This window comes from Triturus cristatus, chromosome 2_2 (assembly GCF_964204655.1).
Source record: "Triturus cristatus chromosome 2_2, aTriCri1.1, whole genome shotgun sequence".
Taxonomy (NCBI): domain Eukaryota; kingdom Metazoa; phylum Chordata; class Amphibia; order Caudata; family Salamandridae; genus Triturus; species Triturus cristatus.
In genome coordinates this window covers 1,164,369,419-1,164,394,574 of record NC_140582.1, presented here as the reverse complement: position 1 = coordinate 1,164,394,574, position 25,156 = coordinate 1,164,369,419, and the positions used below count along the sequence as shown (strand labels likewise).

Here is a 25,156-nt window from a genome sequence, read left to right as displayed (position 1 = left end):
TCTGGAGGAAGGGCTATCTCAATAAAGAGAAGCTGATTTATAGAGCTAGCATGGTCACGTATAAACAAATGGTTCGACTGGCCAAACAGAATTTCTACGCAGCTCAAATTGAGGCGGCTAATAACTCTTCTAAAGAGCTTTTTGATACAGTTTCCAATCTGTCCTCTCTCAGGCCAGCCCCCATCCAGTCCAGTACAGAGCTCTGTGAACAGATTGCCTTATTTTTTCAAACCAAAGTCACCAATATCTTTTCCAGCCTTTGTGATCCTATAAAGGTTGGACTAGAGACTGTGACGGTAGGGGTAGATATGGTCATGCAGGCAGGTACCTTGGAGTCTTTCAGGTCGGTAACCATGCAAGACACATTGGAACTTCTAGCCAATGCCAAATCGGGTTCCCCCCTGGACCACTGCCCTTTGAAAATTATTAAATTGGCCCCGGCCCCTATCGCTTGTTATCTCACCCCCATTTTTAATGAGATGTTTGAAGGTGGCCAGTTTCCGAAGTTGTAGAAGAAGGCCTCCATTCTACCGCTGTTAAAAAAAACCAGTCTGGACCCTCTTGATCCGAACAATTTCCGACCGATTTCGCGCCTGCCTCTCCCCGCCAAGCTGGTTGAAAAGGCAATGAATAGGCAACTCAGTGCCTTTCTGAAGAAGTCCCTTTTGCTTGATTCGTCCCAGTACGGCTTCAGGGAAGGGCACAGCACTGAATCTGCCTTGATTAAAGCCATGGAGGAAATTAGGTTAGTAGTGGATCAGGGAGGCAGGGCGGCTCTGATCCTTTTGGATCAGTCAGCCGCATTTGATACGGTCCATCATGGGCTCTTGATGGACCGTCTAAGGAAAGGTGGGGTTCAACGGAAAGCATGGGAGTTACTTAACTCATTTCTTGCGGACCGAAGCCAAATAGTCGCACTGGACAATTTTCATTCACAACCCTTCTCCTTACCTTGTGGCGTTCCGCAGGGGTCTTCATTAAGTCCTACCCTTTTTAACGTGTATGTTACCTCCCTCGCTCCTATCATTAGGCGCTACGGGTTTGGGATTACCTCGTACGCGGATGACACACAAATTGTGGTGTCTTTACTTCCAGGTTTGGAGAAGGGGTTGGATCTTAATTTCCAGTCATGTATGATGGAAGTAGGACACTGGATGGCTAGTAATTGCCTCAGGCTGAACTCGGATAAAACCGAGGTGTATGATGTTTGGAAACAACCCTCATTTTTGGACGCCTTCCTGGTGGTCGCCGTCTTTGGGGGTTCTCCCCACTCCGGTCGAGAAGGTTAAAAACCTTGGGATTTTGGTTGATGTAAAGCTCTCTATGGCCGCCCAGGTTAAGGCGGTAGCCTCCAAAACGGGATTCATGCTAAGAATATTGAAAGAAAAAAATCTTGATTCTGCTACCACTCGACTGCCGTAAAACGGTGGTTACGGCCCTGGTTTTATCCAGGTTGGATTACTGCAACAGCCTGTACTTAAACCTACAGCAAAATCTGTTGCACAAACTGCAGATGCTGCAAAATTCTGCGGCGAGACTCCTGACAGGTACCCCTAAATTTGCTCCTATTTATAACGTTATTCAAGACCTGCACTGGCTTCCAGTTAAGAACAGGGCCCAGTTCAAAGCACTTTGCTTGGTTTTTAAAGCTTTACATGGTGAGGGCCCGGACTTTTTAAAAAAACAATTTCAATGGTATTCTCCACCGCGCCTGCTACGATCATCTGAAGCTAAGCTGATCACTGTCCCCTTGATAACAAAGACTCGATGGGGCGGGCGCAGCTTTTCCTTTGGCGCAGCCAAGTTGTGGAACAAGTTGCCTCTGTACTTAAGAAACTTTAATAATCTGCTATGCTTCAGAAAGGCGTTGAAGACCTGGCTTTATGTGAATTAATTTCTTTCTGCCCGGCACTTTTTTGGGGAGAAGTAGTTAGCGCCAGGACACCAAATTTGGTAATCGCGCGCTTTATAAATCGCTATAACATAACATAACTGATGAGGGCTGTTAGCCCGAAACCGGTCCCAGGATGCTTGTTTCCGGTCCAGGGAAGACATGGCTTGGCAGTTCGGGCTGGACTGTTCCCATGAGGCACAGGGTCAAGACTGGTTTGCATATAGCTGTGTCTGAACTGTGGTAGCGAAGTGAGCTAAAGAACGATGATGAATTCAACCCAGATCTGTGAGTGAGGGGGAGGGTCTGAAAAGTTTCCGTGTTCCGTCCAATATCTCCTTCGTGGAGAGGTGTGGTGCAGCGGCCAGGGCAGCTGACTTCGGAGCACAGGGTTCACGGTTCGATCCCCGGCTCCGACGGCAGCTCAGCTCAGCACCATGTGACTCTGGGCAGTAGCTCACTTAATTTCCACGACGGCCCCTAGCGCCTTGAGACCTGTAAGGGTGAGTAATTTGCGCTTTACAAATATAAATACAAATATTGTGTTTGCTTTGTTCGCCCTAAATTGGCAGGGTATGCCCAGACGTGGGTCCCTTGCTCACTTTGCCACTTCATTCAAGATGGCCTGGCTGCTGAGGGCTGTTAGCCCGAAACCTGTCCCAGGATTCTTGTTTCCGGTCCAGGGAAGACATGACTTGGCAGTTCGGGCTGGACTGTTCCCATGAGGCCCAGGGTCAAGACTGATCTGCATATAGCTGTGTCTGAAGTGGGGTGGCGGAGTGAGCTAAAGAGCGATGATGGATTCAACCCAGATCTGTGACTGGGGGGGGAGGGTCTGGAAAATTTCAGCACTCCGTCCATCATCTCCTTGTGTTTGCAGGTTGAGAAGAGCTCTTTGCCTGTCAGTAACCCAATCAGCACCCACTAGCGGCTTCTCTGGTCTTTAACAGGTAGTACAGGCTTCAGTCTCCAGGCTGCTTCGCCGGTTACACTGTTCAGAATGTCTGCATGTAGTGTGCAAGCATTCTTCCTAACTGCTTTATTATGCACCAGCGCTGTGCATCCCATGCATAGCTTATGCTGGTGACCCTAAGAAGAGGCCCCTTCACATCTCCTTATCCACACCCTCGTCCTTTGAAGAACTTTCCAACTTTCTTAAAGAGATCTGGCAGCTCTCTTCTGCCCCCGCTGGCCACAAAGAGGTAATCCAGTCACAACCCTATGATCAAGAGCTGACACATTCTCAATCCTATAAGATATTTCACATTGTCATGTGCCTGCAATACCATCTCCTTCACCAGGCAGGGTAAAGGGGGTGTTATGTTATGATAAATGAATTTATGAAAGTGCATGAATACCCTGAGGTGTCTGGGTCCTAAAGTTGAGAGCAGATAGGCCATGAGATTAGCGGCTAAGATCTGAAAAAGCCAGGTATTAAGGCCCTTCCTAAAGGAGGACAAGGGCTGCGAGGATCGAATATGCAGAGGAAGGGTGTTCCAAAGTCTTGCTGTTCCATAAATTCGTTTTTTTAATCTAGGAACCGTCAGATAATTAGCCGTGGTGGACTGAAGCAGTCTGGTAGGATGATACCATTTGAAAAGAATTTTAAGAAAATCAGGTCCTGTGTTGTTTACAGCTTTATAGGTTTGACACAAGGCCTTGAACTTGATACGGCTTGCCACTGGAAGTCACTGCAGTTTCCAAAGTTCTTTGGAAACCGATTGATATTCAGGCAGATCCAGTAGGACTCTTGCGGCTGCATTTTGTATCATCTGTAGCTTTTTTAGATGTTGACCTTGCATATTTAGGTACAAGCCATTGCAGTAATCTAATTTAGATAATACAAGTGCCGTAACCACCGTTCTCCTGGAGCTGGCTGGTAAGTATGGGAGGATTTTTTTTTTTCCTCATTATGACAAATGAGGAAGACACTGTGGTGTTTATTTGGTTCACATAGGTTAGTTTATTGTCTAATATAATTCCCAAATGTTTTGTTTTGATCACTGGTTTGGGAGTTTCCCCTATTTCAACTGGCCACCACGTGACATCCCAAGTTGGCGAAAGACTGCCAAAAATCATTATCTCAGTTTTGTCTGACTTGAGCTTTAAACAATGTTTGCTCATCCAGGAACTTATTTCCTGCATGCACGGTTGAAAGCGGGGTGAGATAGAAGGTTCATTTTTAAAGGCCGCGACCACAATTTGTGTGTCATCTGCATAAGATGTCAAGCTAAATCCAAATTGTTGAATCAAGGGTGCCAATTCCGACACATAGATGTTAAATAATGTCGGACTGAGGGAGGAACCCTGTGGAACACCACACGGCAGCACATAAGGCGTTGATTTAAAATGATCCAGTTCAACTGAGTTCTATCCACCAGAAATGAGGAACGCAGAGAGAGTGCTGAATCCTTGATGCTCAAGGTCTTAAGACGCCCCTTCAACAAGCTATGGTCTACTGTATCGAATGCTGCTGACAAATCGAGGAGTATTAGGGCAGCAGGCCCACCTCTGTCCACCACTGCCCTAATCTCCTCAGTGGCTTTGATTAATACGGTCTCAGTACTGTGTTCTGAACGAAACTCAAATTGAGTAGGGTCCAGTAAACGGTTGTCCTGAATGAATTGGGCAAGTTGTTGGTTCATCAGTTTCTCGACAAATTTAGCAGGCAAAGGCAGACGAGAAATGAGGCGATAGTTACTGGGATTAGACGCATCCACATTGTTTTTTTTTAGTAATAGTAGAATGGAGGCATCTTTTCATAATGTAGGAAACATTCCAACATTAAACATGGCCTTTATGATGCCCGTAAGAGTAGTAACTACTGCCCTGGCTATATTTTGTAGAATAGCAGGGAGACAAGGATCCAGTGGAGATCCTGATTTTGCTGCTAGCATTAGTTTATCTACCTGTTCATGGGTAACCTGGCGAAAACAAGAGAGCACATTATGTTCCAAGCTGTAAGCGGGACTTTCCTCACTCTGGTCATCAGAGATTTTGTCCTCATCTGAACCGTCCTCATTCAGGCCTGTGGAACATGTAGCCTCAAATTAAGCACATATATCATTAACCTTTTCCTTAAAAATGATTGTGATGTTGTCTCAGAAAGCTTGGCAGCTCTTTTTAGTAGTTTTATTAGGTAGGGTGGTAAGCTTGTTTACTACCTGAAATAGTTCTTCAGAGGAGTTTTTGGCTTTTTCAATTTGTTTTGTATAAAAAGCCCCTTTTTCAGGTATTAACAAGGTTTTATATTTTGCCAATGTCCATTTTTAATTCACTTTTGCCTGGTCATCTTACTGTGACCACCATCGCCTCTCTATTCTCCTACAGTTTTGTTTCTCTAATCTCAGTGCCTCTGAGAACCATGGTGCAGAGGGCGTCTTCCGGTTGCGTGATCCCTTTGAGGTGGGTAGTGTCTCGTGGAACGCAGAGTTCAGCCAGTCTGTATATTCTTCAGCTGCTGTCTCAGGGTTGGGACTAGGAATAGGTTGGAATCAATCGATGCGTAGTAGTAGTTTGTCATGGTTTGTTTAATTCCAATCTCTGTAGATTGTCGGTGCGACATAGAGTGTTCAACTGAGGTGCCATCTGGGCGCCTCAATTCAAACAGGATGGCTGAATGGTCAGTCCAGGGTAGCGGTAGCACCTCTTTAATCATAAAGGTCGGGTCTGATGCAAAGATTCTGTTCAGTGTATGTCCTGCAATGTGAGTTGCCTTTTTAACCATTTATGAAAGACCTAAAGTCCCTAGAATATCTGAGAGGGCTGCAGTGTCGGAATCATCTTCCAAATAGAAGTTGAGATCGCCTATAATGGTGAAATTGTTCGAGCATAGTTCGGATTCTAACAAAGAGTGTATATTTCTCGTGAATGTACTCCTGAGTCCAGGAGGGCGGTATAAGAGAAGGCCCTTGAAGATTTTTTGAGGTTTAATTTCTAATGAAAAATGAGGCGCTTCACAATGTGAGTTCGGAGCTGGTATGAATTGGGCTCCACATTTTTCCCGATCAATAATGCCCAGCCCTCCTTCTCGTTTGAGGGGTCTATCCAGCCTAGTAGCCAGGAAACGTGCTGGGGCGGCTGTCACAAAGCCGGGATCGGAAGCGGCGTCAGTCCAAGTCTCAGTGAGAAATAGTAGGTCAAGTTTGCGTTTAATGATGAAGTCAGTCGCTTCATATTTGTGTATGGCCAGTGATCTAACGTTGGTGAGAGCACAGCGAGCCTCCACAGGTGATGTAATGATTGGCTTACTCTCAGCTGGCCTAGTGTTTGAGGCATGGCATGATTTTGCCATCTTGACCTCCGGCACAAAAACAACACAGTTGCAGCTATGGTGGTATTCGAGGTGGTGGTGGGCGTGCCCAGCATAAGTCCAGGAGGCCCAATGTTGTATCAGATTTTCAGCATGTCCAGAGAAGATATATTTATATGCAGTGAACCCAGGGCTTTAAGTGAGCCGGGTCTCACCGGTGCTGAGCACCGGCAGTTTTTTGAAGGGGGCCTCGAAACGGGTCTCCATCGGGCTCTGTTTTGTGCCCTGGCACAGGCAGTCACATCGATGTGCTCACACTGCTCACTTCTCAGTAGTGGAAAAGTTACGGCATGACTTCATGCCAGGTTTGGTTTGTAGGCGAAGGGAAATCCTTTAAAGAGAGTCATTTTCTCTCTGGATTTTCCTTCTCTTTTTGAAACTCAGAAGCAGCTTTATCGTTGTGGTGTCACCAGGGCTGTAAATGGAAGCTTTTTAGGTCTCGCATAGGCAGCTACGACGCATCAAGTAATTAGTATTAGTGGTGAAACTCCACCCATTGCGGTTTTTTTGTTTTGTCCCTTGCCATTGGTTTAAATTTTGCATTGCTCTTTTTATCTCGCTCATTATTGGCTGGTGGTCCGATGCGTCACTTCCGTTTTCTTCCATTTTAGGAGGAAGCAGCATCGACCAACTACAGTTATGTTACGCAGCAGGGCGGTATCTTTCAATTTAGGGACTACTTTGTTGTTGCCTGGTGCCTCCTCTCACGCCTGGACAGGACCAGGACGCACTTGGGCCCGCAGTACTTCTCTCTGTAAAGTACACAGCACTTGGGACCCTTTCTCTGTATTCCGTCCACTCGTGGAGTCTGGAGTGTGCTTCGCTCCACCAGGCTGGGTCTCCGTGGGAGGGGCGAGCTGGCCTCAGTCAGAGTATCTCACTCCTGCAAGCAGTGCGCCGGCCCACCTCTGCTCTTTCCTGGGTGTGTCAGCGCTTCGAGCTCAGAATCGCTCCCTTTGCCAACTTTGGGGCAGTTTGCGGGCGCGGCGCCGAGTGGCCAAAGCAGGAGCTAGGGGGGCTTCTGCTCTGAACCCGCAGTTGGGCGTGCGGTGAAGTCTTGCACTGAGTGCCGGGCTTAGGATCCCTCCCGCCGCTCGCACTGGTGCTGTTGGGAAGTTTGGTACTGAGTGTTGGGGACCGGAAGCAGGGCTCTGCAGGCTCTGGCAGCACACACTGAGGTTCAGGGGCACCCCCGAGGGGCAGGACGGTCAGAAGAGGACAATCTAGACGGCCCCTCCCTCCCTGCGCCAGTTCCCCTCACTTCGGCCAGCATGTCGGACGAGCAGTGCCAAGTGGAGCTCTTCGTGTAGGCACCACCCCGTTATTTCATTTATTTCTTTTAAATTCAAGGGGGCAGATTTATGTTCCCTGGCGCATCCCTGCAAATCAGCATGGATGCGCCAGGAAGATGTGTCACGCAAGTTTGCCCTTGCGCCACCGCAGATGCGCCGCAGTGCATCGTGGCGCAAGGACAAGCAGATACGTGACGCATCTGCTGGCGTAAGGATGGCGCAGTGCTGAAGTTGCGTCGAAAGCGCGACTCAACTCCAGCACTGTTCCAACCTACCCCATCCCTAACATGGTGCGTCAAGCCTTACGCCTGCTTCAAGCAGGCGCAGGGTTTTGACGCATCAGCGTTGGGAAAGTTGGGAAAGGGGCGCAAGTCCCACATAAATCTGCCCCCAGGGCGTGTTTTTGGGTCATGAGGCACTAGTTGCTCCAGGGCTCTGGTTTGAATCTGGTTTTGTTTTAAACAGTTGGCGGCGGCATCACGCACAGCTGGCCGAATTTACACTTCCCAGTATCTTTATAGGAGATGCTATTTAATACATTGTCTGGTGGTGTTTCTATATGGCATACAAATCATAAGTTATGTTCAGTTGTTTTGATATTACAGCACTTTCAGGGTCACCGGTTTTATTATGCAGCATGTTTAACATGGATGTTTGTAATACATCGTAAACGTGGGTTTCTTAGGAAGCTTTTCGCTTTAGTCACTTACATGCGGGTTAATGAAAGCAACAGTCTTTTGTCCATTTTTTTTAAGCTTAAGGGTTGGTCCTGGGCCATAAGGCACGTATTTCTTTTCTTGATTTTTTATGTTGGCTTGTAAAATTCAATGGTAAATATGGGGTGACCATGTGCAATGTCGGTTTGGGGGAACCACCTACATGTGGGTTACTGTACGGCAAGCACACACTGTGTGTGTTAAAAGGCTGTGCACATTGGGACTGTAGAACCTAATCGTTCTCCAGCTTTCCTTGAAAATCTTCGTGCACCGACAGAGCACGGTACCAGGAGTTGCACGCCAAGAACTTCTGCCTTACAGTGTTGGTTAAAAATGGCCTTAGAGCGTTGGTTAAAAATGGCCTTAGAGCGTTGGTTAAAAATAGCCTCAGAGCGTTGGTTAAAAATGACCTTAGAGCGTTGGTTAAAAATGGCCTTAGAGCGTTGGTTAAAAATGGCCTTAGAGCGTTGGTTAAAAATGGCCTTACAGCGTTGGTTAAAAATGACCTTACAGCGTTGGTTAAAAATGGCCTTAGAGCGTTGGTTAAAAATGGCCTTAGAGCGTTGGTTAAAAATGGTTTACAAGTGTTATAAATTGGGTCTGCATTCTTCTAGTTATATTGTTATACTAACATCACATTTGCCAAAAATGTGTATCCACCAGCGAATGTTCTGTGCTCGAAAGTACCCCAGTAACAATCCAAATCCTGCTGCTCCAGTCCTGGCTACTTTCCCTTAGCCAAGGAGGAATTCAGCTGACTGAGCCGTAGTCACACTACCAGCATTGTAGGATCCACGCAGGGAGATCCAGTGGTCACCAATGATGCAATAAGCAGACTCACAAGTGTAACATACTCACATGCACACTCTCACTCAGCTAAGCTCACTTGCATTTACACACTCAATTCATTCTCACTTAAATGCTATTCTCACTCATTCACACTCCCTTATATGCTTTCACTCACTCTTGTGCACTCTCATAATCTTACTGTCCCTTAGTCCCAGTTATTTTCTTTTACTCAGAATCTCTCATTCCCCTCTGTTTCACTCCCTTCCCTGTCACTCATTTTCACTCAATCACTTTCACTCACACATGCACACACTCACAATCCACCAGACACCTACGCTCTGCCTGACTCTCAATCACTGCCTGCATCTGCAAAAAAAAAAAAACAATAAAAAAGATACGTAAAAAACATTGTCAATTACAATGCCAAAAGCTCCAACTTTCACAAACGCGAGACCGATTGCATTGCAAATGCTTGTTCAATATTATATACAACAAGCCATAGTTGCTGCTTATTTATCTTATGCAAATAACAACCGTTGACAAAGCCAATAGTCCTGACTTGTTGTAGGTATGATGTTACTTGTTGTACCATATATCTGGATGCAGACACAAATAGAAGTTGGGCGGCACACTATGCTTAGCACAGATTTTTAGCGTATGTGTTTATAAGCCACGCCCTTAATTACATTGGCCACGCCCCTTAGTGAGACTCCCCCCCCCCCCCAGTTTTTTCATCCCACTTAAACCCTGAGTGAACCTAAATAGAAGTCATGTGCATTCTCATAGGTTATCTTTAAAATATGACATTGATCTACGTTTCAGACCCGTATATACCCTTATATATGCATATCAATTATAAATAGCCCAATGACACGCTTTTAAACCCAGGGCGAGACTCGTTTTTCCCGTCTTGCCTTGACTTATTCGTTTTTGATAGTTTTAGTCGGGTGTAAATTGATTTATATTTGTATGTGCTGTAGAACGCCATTTTGCAGTTTTAACTTGAGTAACATATACAGCATTTCAATGAGCACCGATAATTATTGTACACACACTCTATAGACCCTTCTAATGCCTTCCTTCTCCCTGCTGTGTCTTCAGATACCTCCGTCACGCGATGTGGATGAGAGACAAGGACGAGCTAGCCGAAGAAATGCACAAAATGGAACAATTAAAAATTAATCTGGGAAATGACAAGTTTGTGAATAAAAAATACAAGGTAATCTATTTAGGTATTTTAAATATTTTGTAAAAGCATTAGCACGCGAACTTTCGACCACTTGAGACACTGACGCTCAGACGCCTCCCTGAGGCTGGGAACGTCACGCTGTGATGTCATTGGCTCCGTAGAGGCACGTCATGGGCGCAGGTTCTTGACACTGGGAGGCAGGTTTGAATACAGGGCTTTTTTGCTTAATTAGCTGACTTCTGATTGGAGGTCGTCTTCCGCATTTTTGTGACACATTGAAGTCACCTTTCTCATAGGTGTTTGAATTGTTTCAGGAACTATTCTTCTCAGCTTCACTTGTGAAAGATACAAGACATGGGTATGTCCTGTGTACATTACAGGGGTGCCTATTTCCTCGTAAGCGTTTGAGGGCATAAGGTTCAAGGAAACGGGAGGGGGGTGGGGGGAGAGCCAGGGCCGTTTCTACCATTAGGCAAGACTAGGCGGCAGCCAAGGGCGGCAAAAGGGGGAGGGCGGCAAAAAACTTGAGTTTGGAAATCCCCTTGAACGGCCTTCGACCCCGAAAGCGCATTGGGTAGCGCCTTCTACAATTCGACGTAACGTCATGTTCAGTGCCACGGGCGGGGGCCGTGCGCACCGCTATAAATATACGACTTCCGATTTTGCTCCAGTGTTGCCAGATTGGGCTATTTCCTGCACAAATGGGCGACATTTGTCCCATTTGTGCGAGAAACAACCCAAATTGCGGTCGGCTACGTTTTGGGCGTTTATTGGCCCGTTGTGCGCATTTTTGTAAGCTGGGGCGGCGCCTCGGCAGTGTTGGCATCAACACAACACTATATCATCATTGGCAACCAGCCCTGAGAAGCGATTGGACACGAAGCGCGCAGCATGACAGAGCCTCATTGGCCAGTGTGCATAAGTGCAACCACACTGCACGCATCAACTGAGAAGAAGTAAAAAGTGTACTTTCATGTTTGGGTCCCAGGGCCGTCAATCTGCTAGCGCGCGAAAGTGCTACCAATGACGGCCCTGAAATTATTTATCATCCAGAGCCCGCCCTTGGCAGACTAGTAAAGCTGTGCTGTCAGTTAGCGCACACCAACGCACGTGGTGCTGTGCATGCATGCCTCCAGAGACTGACTTCTTCAACTGGCCAACACAATTGTTGAACCGAACCGACTCCAAGTCTCGGCCCATAAATGAGTGACTTGCTTCACGTGCCACTTTGACTGAGTGAGTCAGTTGGACCTTGGCCGTTCCCCTAATTTTAAACATGTGTCCCAGGATCGCAGACTTAGCCAAGGCCTATAGATAAGGCTTGGGGTTTGTGGCAGTTCAGGGACGGGCGGGCCGAGAAAGAAAATGACTCTGCCTTTTCCTTCTTGCCCAGAGAAGACAAGGACAATGTCCACTTCTGCTCTGCTGCGTCAGCTTCCCCCTCTCTCTTTCTTCCTCCTATTCCCTCGCTCTCTGTCTAGCACCTCCTCACTTGCTGAAAACTGTGACTTCAAGAAATGGTTTTCACCTTCTCTTTCCTCCTTTCGGTTATTTGTTCCCCTGTGAAATGGATCTAAACCAAAAAAACACTTTTTCTGAAACTTTGGAATGTTTCTGACATTTTTCTATACAAAGAGCAGCCTCAGGAATAAAAGGTTAAAAATATGAAAAATAACTAACTAAATAAAGCGAGACAGAGTGGTCACAAAGTGACCAGATAGATTTTATTCACACCAAACACATCAGCGTCACTTTACAGAGTTTGCCAGTGAAGCGCTACTTTTGTTTTCTCGTCTTTCTTTGAACAGCATTGTTTTCCCCGGATGGGGAAGTGCACCATTCCTGGAGGTACTGCAATGCCTGATTGAGGGGTGGATTGGAAAACAAAATGTGTAACGGTGCTATGTGCTCATGGATGTGATTTTTTTAAACCATTCTTCCTACATTTTGTAAGGACATAAGCAATGGACATTGAAATGGGACCCTTCTGGGCCCTGTAGTCATGTCCTTAACTTTTCAGGCAATAGCACTCACTGATTTTTGAATAGTGAGTGTAAAAGCGTTAATGGTAACCATGTTGTTCCTGCTTAAATTTCACATGCTTTACCTAATCTTGCATCCCCTATGAGTTTTGCTTTTTTCAGGGTGTTATTTTTTTTTTAGGCAGCATATTGCTCTTGTCTAGTGCGTAATTTGAATTGAGGCGCATCTAGATGTTTAAAGCGGGCCACAATTGGGCTGTAGCTGAAGGCGGTGCGATTTTCTCTCAGTGGGGCAGTGCGGTGTTCAGTGGGGGAGAGGATGTGGCACTATGGTCAGAGCTGCCGAATTTGGAACTGGGGAACCAGGTTCAGCCTTCATGACCAGTCCACCAGACCACTCTCCTGAGGGAGCACATTCCCATGCTAGACATTAGAAGGCCAAGCATGACCTTAGAAGAATGGTGTCTTATCACCAGCAGGTAGACCCTAGTGGGGGCAAGTGTGAGTTAACCTTGAAGGCCTGTCCACCACCATCCATACTGAAAGTCCACCTCCAGTCTTGCGGGCAGGCCTATGAAGCAGCACACCCTAAAGCGACAGTGACTCCGTCACTGAGGTCCCAGGACCCCTGAGCAGGGCAGCTCTAGGGTGGTGCGACCGCACTGGGTGCTAACTTCGGGGGGCATCGTGTTTGCAAGTATAATATGGTTTTAAAAGCCCTTGTTGCCTCCTTCCTGGCCACTAGCAAATTTCAGCAACAATGAAAATGTGTGTCGAGATCCACCAGAGATGGTGAGCTTGTCTGCAAGATAAGCGGGGGAGCTGGTCATGGTGGCTTTGTAGATCGTGCAGGCCAGCAAGAGGAGTTGATGGGGTTCCATCAGGATGGGGGAGTGTGATCTTATTTCTGAAGGCCCTGGATGAGGCGAGCTACGGCATGTAGGATGTCCCTAAAGGGTGCAAGTGCTGAGTCTGGGAAGCCGTGGAGTAGGGTGTTACCACCATTCAAGAGTGCAAGGACTTGGATAGCATTTCTGAAGTCGCTTTCTGGAAGAAACGTTTTGACTCTTTTTAGAAGAGAGAGCTGGTACCAGACGATCTTTGATTTTTTGGGCAGTGTATTCCTTGAGGCTGGGTGAGGCACACGGTGAATCCAAGAGACTTAGGGCCACATGCATCAACGAGAAAACTGGTCGCAAACGGGCAGATTAGCAGAATCTGCCCCTTTGCGACCGGTATTTTTGCATTTGGGATGCATCATCCCAAATGCAAAAATCGCAATTTAAGGAATCTCTAAATAGCGATTCCTTAAATTGCGATTGCATTTAAGCAATCCCAAATTGAGATTCCTTAAATGCAATGCATTAAAGTTAAAATATTAGCGATTTCGCTAATAGGGGGAGCAAATTACCATGAAGTTGAACTTCATGGTAATTTGCAAAAACTTTGAAAAATGCACTTTTGTGCATTTTTCAAAGTTTCATGTTGCGCACACACATGCCCTTAGAGCATGTGTGTGTGCAACATATGTGCACAGATCAATTTCAGGGGTGCAATAGGGTGTCGTTTTGAAACCCTTGCACCCTTGAAATTGCATGAGCAATTTGCGAGTACCTACTGGTACTCGCAATTTGCTCATGCAATCTCCAAATCATTCCTATGGGCCTGGAGGCCCATAGGAATGATTGGGACGGCATTCCTTAATTGCGACTCGCAATTTGCAAGTCGCAATTAAGGGATTTGTAGGAATCGCTATTTTTATAGCGATTCCTACATGCATAGGCTTTTGCAATTCCTTAATTGCGATTCCTTAAAAATCGCAATTAAGGAATCGCAAAAGTCTTTGTTGATGCATGTGCCAGTTGGTGTTCAGTGAAAGTTGGGGTTCCGAGCTGTCAAGATTCATGTAATTGAGCTTGGTTTAGGAGAGGTGATGCCTCAAGTGGGTCCCTCTGCCCCATCCTGCCCTCAACAGTGGTGGTAAATAGCATACTATTTCCTGCGCGTCTACGCGCATGGTTTATCCAGTGCTGTTTTTTCATGTGCAGAATTAATAAACGAAGGTATTTAAACATAACCAGAACCCCATCACATTAAAAAGGCTTACGGGAATGGGCCCAGTTCTTTGTAACGCAATGTTAATATGAAATATGGAAAGCAGAAATGAATCAATACGTTTATTCTGCTGACAAATCATTTATTTACAATGTTTGTGATCAAAGATCAGTTGATGAGTGCTATTAAGGCTTTGAAACAATCCTGCCACAGCCTTCCTTCAACAAGTCTTACCTCTGTTCCCTAAATCCCTTGTAATTTACTGTGCACAAATCGAGCCCGCCAGGCTTGGCATAAAGTTACACAGTGAAGACAGACTGTTCTCTTACAGATGCCACCCTCGAGCGAGGACACAGTGCAAAAGAATGCTAAGTACATTTTATTTGTGCTGGAACATAAACAGAATCTTCAATGCCTGCAGCATCACTTGGCTTTATGGCGTGCACGCGCATATAAAGGCCTTCATTGAACAGATATGTATAGCCCACACTGGGGCAGGGGAAGGGATGTGTGGGGATAAAAGTTTCAGAACTTCTGGGTTCTCCTCAGAACGGCTGGTGGGCCTGGGGGATAGTCAGTGACATGCTGACATGCCAACCATAAGACATTTATGCGCTCTCCTCGCCTTTGGAGCCTATCACATGCCAGGCATAGATGTGATGGTCACGTGTCCGATTCATCTCTGAGAGGCCTGTAGAGATGGAGCTGAGTCAGTCATATGTTTTGCAGGTGTCTCTGAGAGGCTGTTGCGACCAGGGCACAGCTGGCCCAGAGCTGATGTCTCTGAAAGGCCAGAGGGGATTGTTTAGTAAGAGACATGTCATGTCAGTGGCTGGGATAGAGGCAGCCACACACAAACATGAACTGCTAGATGGCAGGTACAGATGGCGGTCGGTATGTGGCCAGTGCTTCTTGAAAACTTGTGGGTCTGGGGCAGGAATTGACGTCAGCTAATGCTTGTGAGGGCTCAGGGGCTGGCCACATCCACATAAACATCCTGTCTGTCTTCTGGGCATGTAAGCTGCGCTGGACCCACTGGCTAGGGGAAAGGAGTTGGCCTAACAGCTAGGGCGGTCGACCTCGAATCTGGGGAACTGGGTTCGAGTCTCGGCAATGCGCTGAACGTCCTGTGATTCCAGGCAAATCACTTAATCTCTGCGTGCCTAAGGAAAAAAAATAAATGAGACCTCATGTAATGCAACTGGTGCTATGTAAAGTGCTCTGATACCCGATTTGGGTCAAGTTCGTGCTATATAAAACAAAGGAGCAAGCAAGACATGCCATGGGTAGCCTGCAGGGCAAGTGAACAGTCAGGCTCTTGTCATCTTGATGCTTCTATGTAGGTTCTAGGGTTAAGGACATCATCAGACCCATCCCAAGCTTTAGCCGAGCCAGGTGGGTGTTGTGCAGGTGTCTCTAGAGGGATGAGGTCCATCAGTTCAAGCCAGTACCAATGAAAGAAGGCGATTCTCCAACCAGTTGGTCTCATTTTGGACAAGCATCTCTTGGAGGACAGTAGGAAGGGTCAGGCCAGGATACTGCACCTCTAAGAGCAGAAGGGAAGGAGGGGAGGTTTAAAGGTTAGGATAACTACTCAAGTAGCTGCAATGTCTGTTCAAGCCACCTCTCGGAACCTGCCTCAGTGATGGAGGGCTCCTGTACCAGCATCCCAGCCTCTGGAAGGACGGATTGCACAGAGATGTATGAGTGCCTGTGTTCCAGCGTGGAGTGCAAAATCCCTCCCTTCGTCACAGACCAAAGATCTCACATACACACATTATCCATACGTTCGCTGGTGGGGCCCATAACACCAACATTCACTCACCATTAATCCGTGTTTCTTGGGAGGCGATTATCTTCCAAACGCTGGTATGAGAAGGAAATACCACTTTACCCTAATGAGTGACAATTTCTACACAACCTTCTTATACTCATTAGGCCCTGAACTTCACCTTTAGTATTCCTCTCATAAATCGGGATGGATCAATTAGTTGCTGGTTTAGCTTAATTTCTAACTCTCTAATTAACCTTTTCGTTAACACATTTCAATGAATAAACAACCCAACTCATTTCTGTAGATATTCAATTTCAATCTTTGTATTAATGTTGCAAATTAAATCATTCATTTGATCAAGTTGCCATTCATATTTACCTATTCTGGCTAATTGTCGTCCTCTATGTCAAATCTGGCAGTCTCACAAATCTATGCCCATCAAATTTAGTAAGTTCAGTTCATCAGGAGTTTGGGCATTAATTCAGTCCGTCAAAGATTCAGGCAAACAGCTGTCCTGCAGTGTCACCGTCCTCTCCGTCAGCATAACATCAGGAAATCGAGAAAGGCCAGAAACAAACCCGCACCAACCTCTCTATTCTACCATAATTTATAGTAAAAATCATTGACAAATTGTATCGAAAACAGGTCTTCAAATGTTCTGATTGGTCAATTGAAATCGTCTGACAGGATTCCCACCAAAATAAAGTCTCTGAGGTCATTATACTTGATTGTTCCGGTTTTTAGAAGCACATTATTGTTCTTTCAGAAAAGCTGGCTTGTGTCCCAGGGCAACCTTGAAGGGTACAGTCTGGTTAGGTTCATGACGAGGCCACTGTAGCTGGCGTCAGCGCAGGCGCACTTCACCCAAGCCTTGTTCGGCGTCGGCAGTCGGGTTAGGCACCAAAGGCAGCCATTATACGATAGGCCCAAATGGTCAACTTAAGAAAAGAAACACAAAACGTAATTAATACATAGAAATGACTAAATAAATGTTATTCCCTCACTAATACCCATATGTGTGTGTATTTATCTAGCATTAAGCAACACTCAAGCGGGTTTATACTTACAAAATAAAGCACAAATCACAAATACATCACAAAAGCGACATATCATGCAATATTCTATTTGTCTATCATTAGTATGCGTACATATTTTAGTTTACAAATTAATAAAGTCATGCAAAGCAATCCCACGTGATTTCAGTCATTAATAAGGTTGATTAGTTAATTCCACTTCAATCCATCAATTCGATTACGATTAATTAATTAATCTAATTAATAAACATGCAAAATGGGATGGGTATACAACATTTTTGTATTACCCGCTCCAGCAATCCCCCCTTTGGTGATTTTATCACCATACCACCCAAAAATGTTGTTCTGTCTTGCGGAATCTTTAAAATGTTTTCTTGCTCTTAATCATAATTCAGTTTCACCTACGTCTTCTCTTTTTGCTGATTCGTACATACTCTCCTTCCACTCCTCCAGTTCTATCTCCTCAATTTCCCTTTCTTGTTTCTTATCTTTTCTTTTTGATTTTTCGCTTTTTACTCTTTTCTTGTTTTTATCCTTCTTACAACACGTACAACCTAATCTTCTCACTAAAATTATGCAAATTACACATGTTAATGGAAACAATATTTTGCCTACAAATGTACTGCCAAGCTTTACTAAAACATTTTTAATAGCAGCTATTTTCTTTCCAATCTTTTCCCAAACACCTTCAACCTCCAGTGGTACTATTTCATCATGCAATTCCGTAATATTCTTAATATAAATTTTCAGATCTTTGCTTTCGTCAGAAATGTAAGTACAACAATGTTGAACCTTCAGCATTCCACAGACTCCACCCTCTTTTGCCAATAATATATCAAGGGCAAGTCGATTTTGCATTACCATAGCACGGATGGCAACCATTTCAGTGTTTACCAATAAAAATCCTCCAGCGGTGCTTGTTGACAAGCGATCCACTACAGTTGATAATTTTCTAATTTTGTTTGCATTCAGAGTTATTCCCACTGCTGGTATCAATGCTTCAAAAATGTCACCTACAAGTTCTGCCCAAGATTCTCTCTTACTCCTCGCTAAATGATTACTTAAACTATGTACACCATCTTCTCCTCTATCCATATGAAAAATTTTCGGAAAGACCAGGCCTACGTAACATGTACCATACCAATGGTCTGGCAAACGATAATATGCCCTGTTCCCACAAATAAAATATAATCCAGGAAAGACTGGATCTTTACCACCTTTAAATCCCCATCCACCCATGGTTCGATATGTATCATGGCACTCACTATTACCTAGAAAATAATTATCATACACAGTTTGATTCCTTCGAATGCAAAATTTCCCTTTCTGTGGCCAATCTAAAGCTATAGTTGGACTAGCTTCTCCTTTCAAATGTTTTTCATACTCTATATCCCAGACTGTTTTCTCCACTTCCCCTTCTGCTGCCTTTCTTTGCATTTTCAATCTCCTTTCTTCAACCATGTCTAAGAATGTCTTTTCCTCCTTCTTCAAACTGCATGTCAAATTGTTTCTAAAAATATACTCTAATGTTAGTTCTTTAGTTTCTAAGAAAAATTCACCTAATACCCTAGCAGGTTTTACTTTGTTTAATTTATTATAATAAGGCACTTGCGCAAAAATGTTATCTACATCTGAAAAATAATATTCTAATTTCCCTGTCTGATAAAATAAACTAGCTATTACACTACATGTTATTCCATACGTTGCCGGGAGGTGATGATAAGTCACTCCTTCAGAAACAGATGCAGGTAACTGCATACATACGTAGCAGTCCCGTACGTCCATTGTCTGTACATATTCATACAATAATTTTGAAAACACGTTATTAGAAAAATCTGTTATTGACCTGTCTTTATGCAAATAATTATTATCTATTCTAGTTGGAACTACCTTTGGAATTTTCCTTATATTAGTTTTGGTCTCACTATGTCCTTCTAATGTATCTATAGTGACCTTAAAAGAAATGACAAGAGCAAGGATGCTCCATAAAAGCATTAATAATCCTGTACAACAACAACACATTTTACACCATCTTTTCATGAATGTACATCTACATTTGCTACTATCTATGTTACCTCAAAAAGCAAGGAGGGTTCTGGCTCAAATAGCAGCACGGCCAAACCAAAGCTAATATAAAGAACAAAACAAGTGCCAATACTGTATGTGTTTTCAACTCGATTTTACGTAGTGGACTGAATTAAACAAGAACACTAGCCACAACTTTGTCGTTGAATTTAATCAAAAACGTGTTTGCTATTTTATAAACACTGCATTTTTTTGTTTTTTGTTAAAGTTAAATAAAGTACGCTCATTACAATACAAAAATACATCACAACATTAATGACAATACTGACAATACGAATACATTTGTTACAATTTAGACACCTGTGCACAAAAAAGAAGAAATTTGTTCTACCTAACAAACAAACAAACAACACATTCAAATCACATTATATACAATCTATATACAGGCCATCAGTGTATCGCAATTGGCATAGTCATGAGTTAATTCACTGTTTACTTTAAACAAAGATTGGCCCGAAGCGGAGAGAGGTCTACGCGTTTCGAATCCCACTGAGTGCTGGGATTCTCATCAGGACCAACATGTGGCTGTGAACCAAAAAACAGAAAGAATTTTAAATAAAAGTGACCCAACTCTAATGTGTCAAAGCTGCATGGGTTTGTTAAAAAGGCTCTTACCTAACAGTGAGGAAAGCCAACTTATTCTCTAAGGTGTTGCTTCTTCAAACAGAAACCTAAATGGAATCAGGACCAAAGGCGAGTCAATTTCTATATCTATATTGCTACAACCAAACACAGCATGAGCCAAACAGACAGAAAACACACACCTTGTTTAAAATGTTGTAATGAGCCGAGGATCTGGGCCAGAATGATTCTTTTGTCTTTATAATTTGTGTATGATTCGACAGCCGCTCCAACACGACAAGCGCGTTATCTGAAAAGCCGAAAACGCTGGGTGTAAATGCACACAGCATGGTCTTAAATGAAAACAATCATTCCTTGAAGCTCATCTGCTTACCTCGGTGCAGAGCGCGAGCAGGCAAACAATTTCCGTAGTGTAACGGAGTGACGAATCAATCGCGGCGTCCGTTTAGCTCTGTGGGGACAGACGACTAAAGTGGGCGTTTAGCCATCGGTCCGCGAGTAAATCCTGGATTTAGCAGGCAGTTGTAGTGGAAAGGTGTACGACCTCTTTACCTGCGGGAGCGTCGGTGTTCATGTTCTAATTTGGCGGTGGCTGGCCTCAGAGGTACTGCAAGCTGGAAGTGGCCATTGCCAAATTAGAACATGAACACCGACGCTCCCGCAGGTAAAGAGGTCGTACACCTTTCCACTACAACTGCCTGCTAAATCCAGGATTTACAAAGTTGTGGCTAGTGTTCTTGTTTAATTCAGTCCACTACGTAAAATCGAGTTGAAAACACATACAGTATTGGCACTTGTTTTGTTCTTTATACTATCTATGTTAGCCATCTTTGTTAAAATGGACCGTGTCTTTTGACTTAGCCTCTTTCACTTCACAACTAGTTTTCTAACCTAAGGCTCTAACACCTATTTGGTTCTACCAGCCTCTATCTTCTGATTTAATTTCTTGTTCTCTTCATCAGCAGTTTTCTTGATTTATTCAGTTTGGCATCTCATCATTCTTCACTTTCCTCTCGTCATCCAAATACAGAATTTCCTGAACTTCCGTTTCTTCTTCTCCAATGTCGGACAAGAGACCTCTCAGGATTTCCGATTCTACTTCTTCTTCAACCACTTTCATTGACAGCCTCCTCTGGATTTCCTTGACTATCTGCCTCTTCTCCCTTTTCAGGCAGAGCCACATACGTCCATTCCGGTGACTTGTACTTCTGGTTAGGTTTCCTTGTTCTTTTACTCTCTTTATCCTCAGTTATTTCGTCTTCTTTTGATTTTTCTTGAGTTGTCACTTCATTCACCTGTTCAGCTCTTGGTGAATTCACTCGTGTCAGTCGATATCTCAGTTTCCTTATTTTATTGGCCCAAACCTCATCTCTTGCAATTCTTTTTACTTTACTCCCTTTGTCATTCTTTTCATTCCTCCAAGCTCTCTTTCTTAGAACTCGACCATCAGGTATTTCATTTTCACTCTCTTCAGACTCTGTCTCAACTTGCTTTGTCTTTTCAACGACTTCTTCTTCCACCGCTTGTTTTGTTTTCCCTACTTCTGTCCCTCCTCGAATCTCCGACACGCAATCTTCCTGCTGGCTACTTGTCCCTTCACCTAACTGGATGTTGCAGTTCCCTACACCTCCTCGGGGGTCTTCCGCTGAAATCTGTCCCTCTCTCTCTGTACCTGTCCCTTGTTCACTTAAATTTGTTATTTCAGATGGAATTTCTCTCAGTCCCTCATCTGGTACTTCCTTTTCACGAATTTCTCTTATTGTTTCTTCAGTACTCTTTCCTCTTTTCTTTCTGTGTTCTTTTTTAGAACCCTGCGCTTTTTGCTCGTTTCCAGAATCGCTGGATTCAGAAATCTGCAATCTTCTTCTCAAAGAGCTACTTCTGGGGACCAAAGCTGGACTTGGTTCTATTTCCCCCCTTTCAGAGTTTTCTCGTGTCCTTGACCCTTCGTCATCTGACTCAGTACTTGATTCTGATTCATCAAAGTATTCTTTTCCCGTGCTGTCCACCGGATTCGGAATTCTCAATGTGTGACTTGCATGGATCCAGTTTTTCAGTCAAGCACACTTCACAGCTGTTGTCGTGGTCAGAATGAGTTGTCGGGGTTTTCCCCACCTTGGGACCAAACAATTTCTTCTTCTGTGGACCTTTATCCTTACCCAGTCACCTGGGCTCAGATCATGGGTTGGCTTCTTTTCAAGTGTGGTGGCATCTGCTCCAACCTGATGAAACACAGAATGAACTGCGTCAGCCAGGCCTTTACAGTATTCCAACACCATGTCATCAGTTATAGTCATCAGCTTGTTGACTGGTATAAACACATGTCTCATCGCACGTCCCATGATTATTTCATGAGGACTCAATCCTGTAGTTCTGTCTTGAATTGACCTAATAGTCATAAGTACCAGAGGCAAGACATCAGGCCATTTCATACCTGTGGCCAAACACATTTTCCCTATTCTATTTTTGATTGTACCATTCATCTGTTCAACCACACCAGAAGCCTCTGGTCGGTAGGCACAATGTAGTTTTTGTTGTACAGTCAATGCTTCACAAATTAATTCTACAATCTCATTATGGAAATGTCCTCCTCGGTCTGACTCAATTGTCACTGGGAACCCGAACCTAGGGATGAACTCTCTCAGCAGTAGCTTGGCCACTGTCATCCCATCATTTCTCCTTGTGGGGAATGCTTCCACCCGCCTAGAGAATAGGCAGACCACAACCAAAACATACCTCAGTCTGTTACAGGGAGGCATTTCTACTTGCATTCTGGTGAAAGGCCCTCCTTCCCGACCTATTGTTCCCAGACTCACTACTGTCTTCCTTCCAGGATTGTATGGCTGACATATTAGGCACCTTTGACAAAGACTTTCTACTACAAGTCTGAATTTTGCATTGTACCAGGTCTGCTTAAATGACCTGATCATGGCATCTCTCCCTATATGTCCCTGGCCATGATACATCCGTGCCATGGTAGACATCATGCTATCAGGCATAACTGGTCTTCCATCTCGATAGACCCACACATGATCCTTTTCCCTTGGGGCACATCCTGCTTTTACCCACTGTCTCATTTCCTCATCTCCTGCCTCTTCTTGCAACTGTCTTACCTCTTCCCAAGTTCCCACAATGTTAGTAAACATCAATGAGCAAGAAGACATTTCTCTCTCCTTAGCCCGATTGACCGAATTCTGATTTCGTGCACAATACTGTGCCATGTCATTGGCGTACCTGTTTCCTGTGGCGATATAATCACCACCTTGACTATAAGCAGCATATTTTACAACAGCCAATTGTCTAGGCAGCTGTATCGCCTCAAGCAACTTTCCAACCACTTCTGCATTCTTAATAGGAGTTCCACTCGAGGTCAGGAAACCTCTTTGTAGCCATAGTTGGCCAAAGTCATGGACCACTCAAAGCCATACTGGCTGTCAGTTATCACAGTCACTCTCACACTCTTCCCAATCTTGCATGCTCTAGTCAAAGCCACGAGTTCTGCTACTTGGGCTGATTTTACTCCTTTCAGATAGGACGCTTCTATTACTGCTGCGACTGTGCATACTGCATACGCTGCACTCAGCACTCCTTCATCTGTTCTCAAACATGACCCATCAACGAACATCACAAAATCACTTTCTGGCAAAGGTACATCTTTTATATCTGGTCGTGGTTTTGTACAAAAATCAAGTACATCCAGACGATCATGATCTACTTCATCTCTTATTTCCACAATCTCAGCATCAGGCAACAATGTCGCAGGATTCACATTCAAGCATCTTGCAAGACTCACATTAGTCGCACCTAATAGGACCTTTTCATACTTAGTCAGCCGACTGTGTGTCATATACTGAGTACGACTCCTTGTTAACAGGATCGCTACATCATGAGGTACAAACACTTTCAATGGATATCCCATCACAATTCCTTCACTCTGCTCCAAACTTCGACATGTTGCAACCACCGCTTTCAAACATCCAGGTAGAGCTACAGCTACTGGATCAAGCATCGATGAAAAATATGCAATTGGTCTTCTCAGTTTTCCATGCTTCTGGATCAACACATAAAGTGCACATCCATTTCTCTCACTGCAATACAACTCAAATTCTTTCTCATAGTCAGGCATACCCAATGCAGGTGCTTCACACAAACCATCTCTCAATTTTCTAAACGCTGCCAATTCCTCTTTATTCAATTCAATGGGATCTTTCACATCACTTCTCGTTGATCGCACCAAAGGTTTTGCGATCAAGGAGAAGTTGCTGATCCACTGACGACAGTATCCAACCATTCCCAAAAACATTCTCACTTCTCTTTGAGTCATGGGAGCTCTCATTGCTTTTATTATTCTGATTCTGTCTGTGGTTATTTTCCTTAGTCCTTTCTCAATGTTATGTCCCAAATACTGCACTTCCTTCTTACAAAACTGTAATTTCGATGGTGACACTTTAAGTCCTCCATCTGCCAAATGATTCAGCAAGGCTATCGTGTCTACCTCACAAGCTTCACGTGTTTTTGACGCCACCAAAAGGTCGTCAATGTATTGGACTAATACAGAGCTTTCGGGCATTTCTAGACTCTCCAAAGACTTCTTTAATAGCTGATTGAATATTGAGGGGCTTTCTGTATACCCCTGTGGGATTCGGCACCATGCCAAAATACGCTCACCAAAATGAAATGCAAAAATTTGCTGACTGTCGTGGTGCAATGGGATGGAAAAGAAAGCATGACACAGATCAATCACTGTATACCATTCTGCATCATGGGGAATCTGATATAAAATCACTGATGGATTTGGTACAATCGGACAACATGATACCACAATTTTATTCACCTTTCTCAGATCTTGCACTATCCTGAATTTCCCATTAGGCTTTTTCAGTCCCATTATCGGTGAATTACATGGACTATTCATTATTTCTCTCAAAATTCCTTGCCTGATCATTTTCTGTATTACAGGAGTTACTCCTTCAATTATTTCAGGTGTCAATTTGTATTGCGGAACATTTGGATATGTTACTCCTTCCTTTACTGTTATTTTAATTGGATCTACATTTCTCATTAGCCCTACATCTTCTCCAGTGAAATCCCAAACTTCTGCTTTTACAGATTGTCTCAATTCTTTAGGTAATTAATCAGGGTTGAATACAGCATATGTTTCAGTTACTTCATTTTCTCTGTTAGCTATGGTCATTTTATACAATACATCATCATCTGGTGTTTCAAAAGCTATTCCATCCGGAGTACAACATATAGTGCAATTCATTTTGCACAACAGGTCCCTACCTAATAAATTCACAGGACTGGTGTCACACACCACAAAGCGGTGCATTTCTGAAAATTTCCGTATGCTAACTTTCACTGGATCTGTAAGATATGTTTTAATCTGTCTGTTGGACACACCAACTACTTGGATCGTTTCATCCGAGAGAGGAAGATTCTTAACATCAGCTGA

General features: G+C 44.2%; 1 protein-coding gene across 2 annotated transcripts in view; it reads left to right on the top strand.

The window, feature by feature from the left end:
* The window catches only part of ANKRD53 (ankyrin repeat domain 53), a 159,807-nt gene that overhangs the window by 106,465 nt on the left and 28,186 nt on the right, over positions 1-25,156 (top strand). For both annotated transcript variants that reach the window (XM_085642707.1, XM_085642708.1), the window contains one exon: positions 10,102-10,219. In XM_085642707.1, coding sequence (XP_085498833.1) covers positions 10,102-10,219 — 118 coding nt within the window. The remainder of the gene's footprint in view (positions 1-10,101; positions 10,220-25,156) is intronic.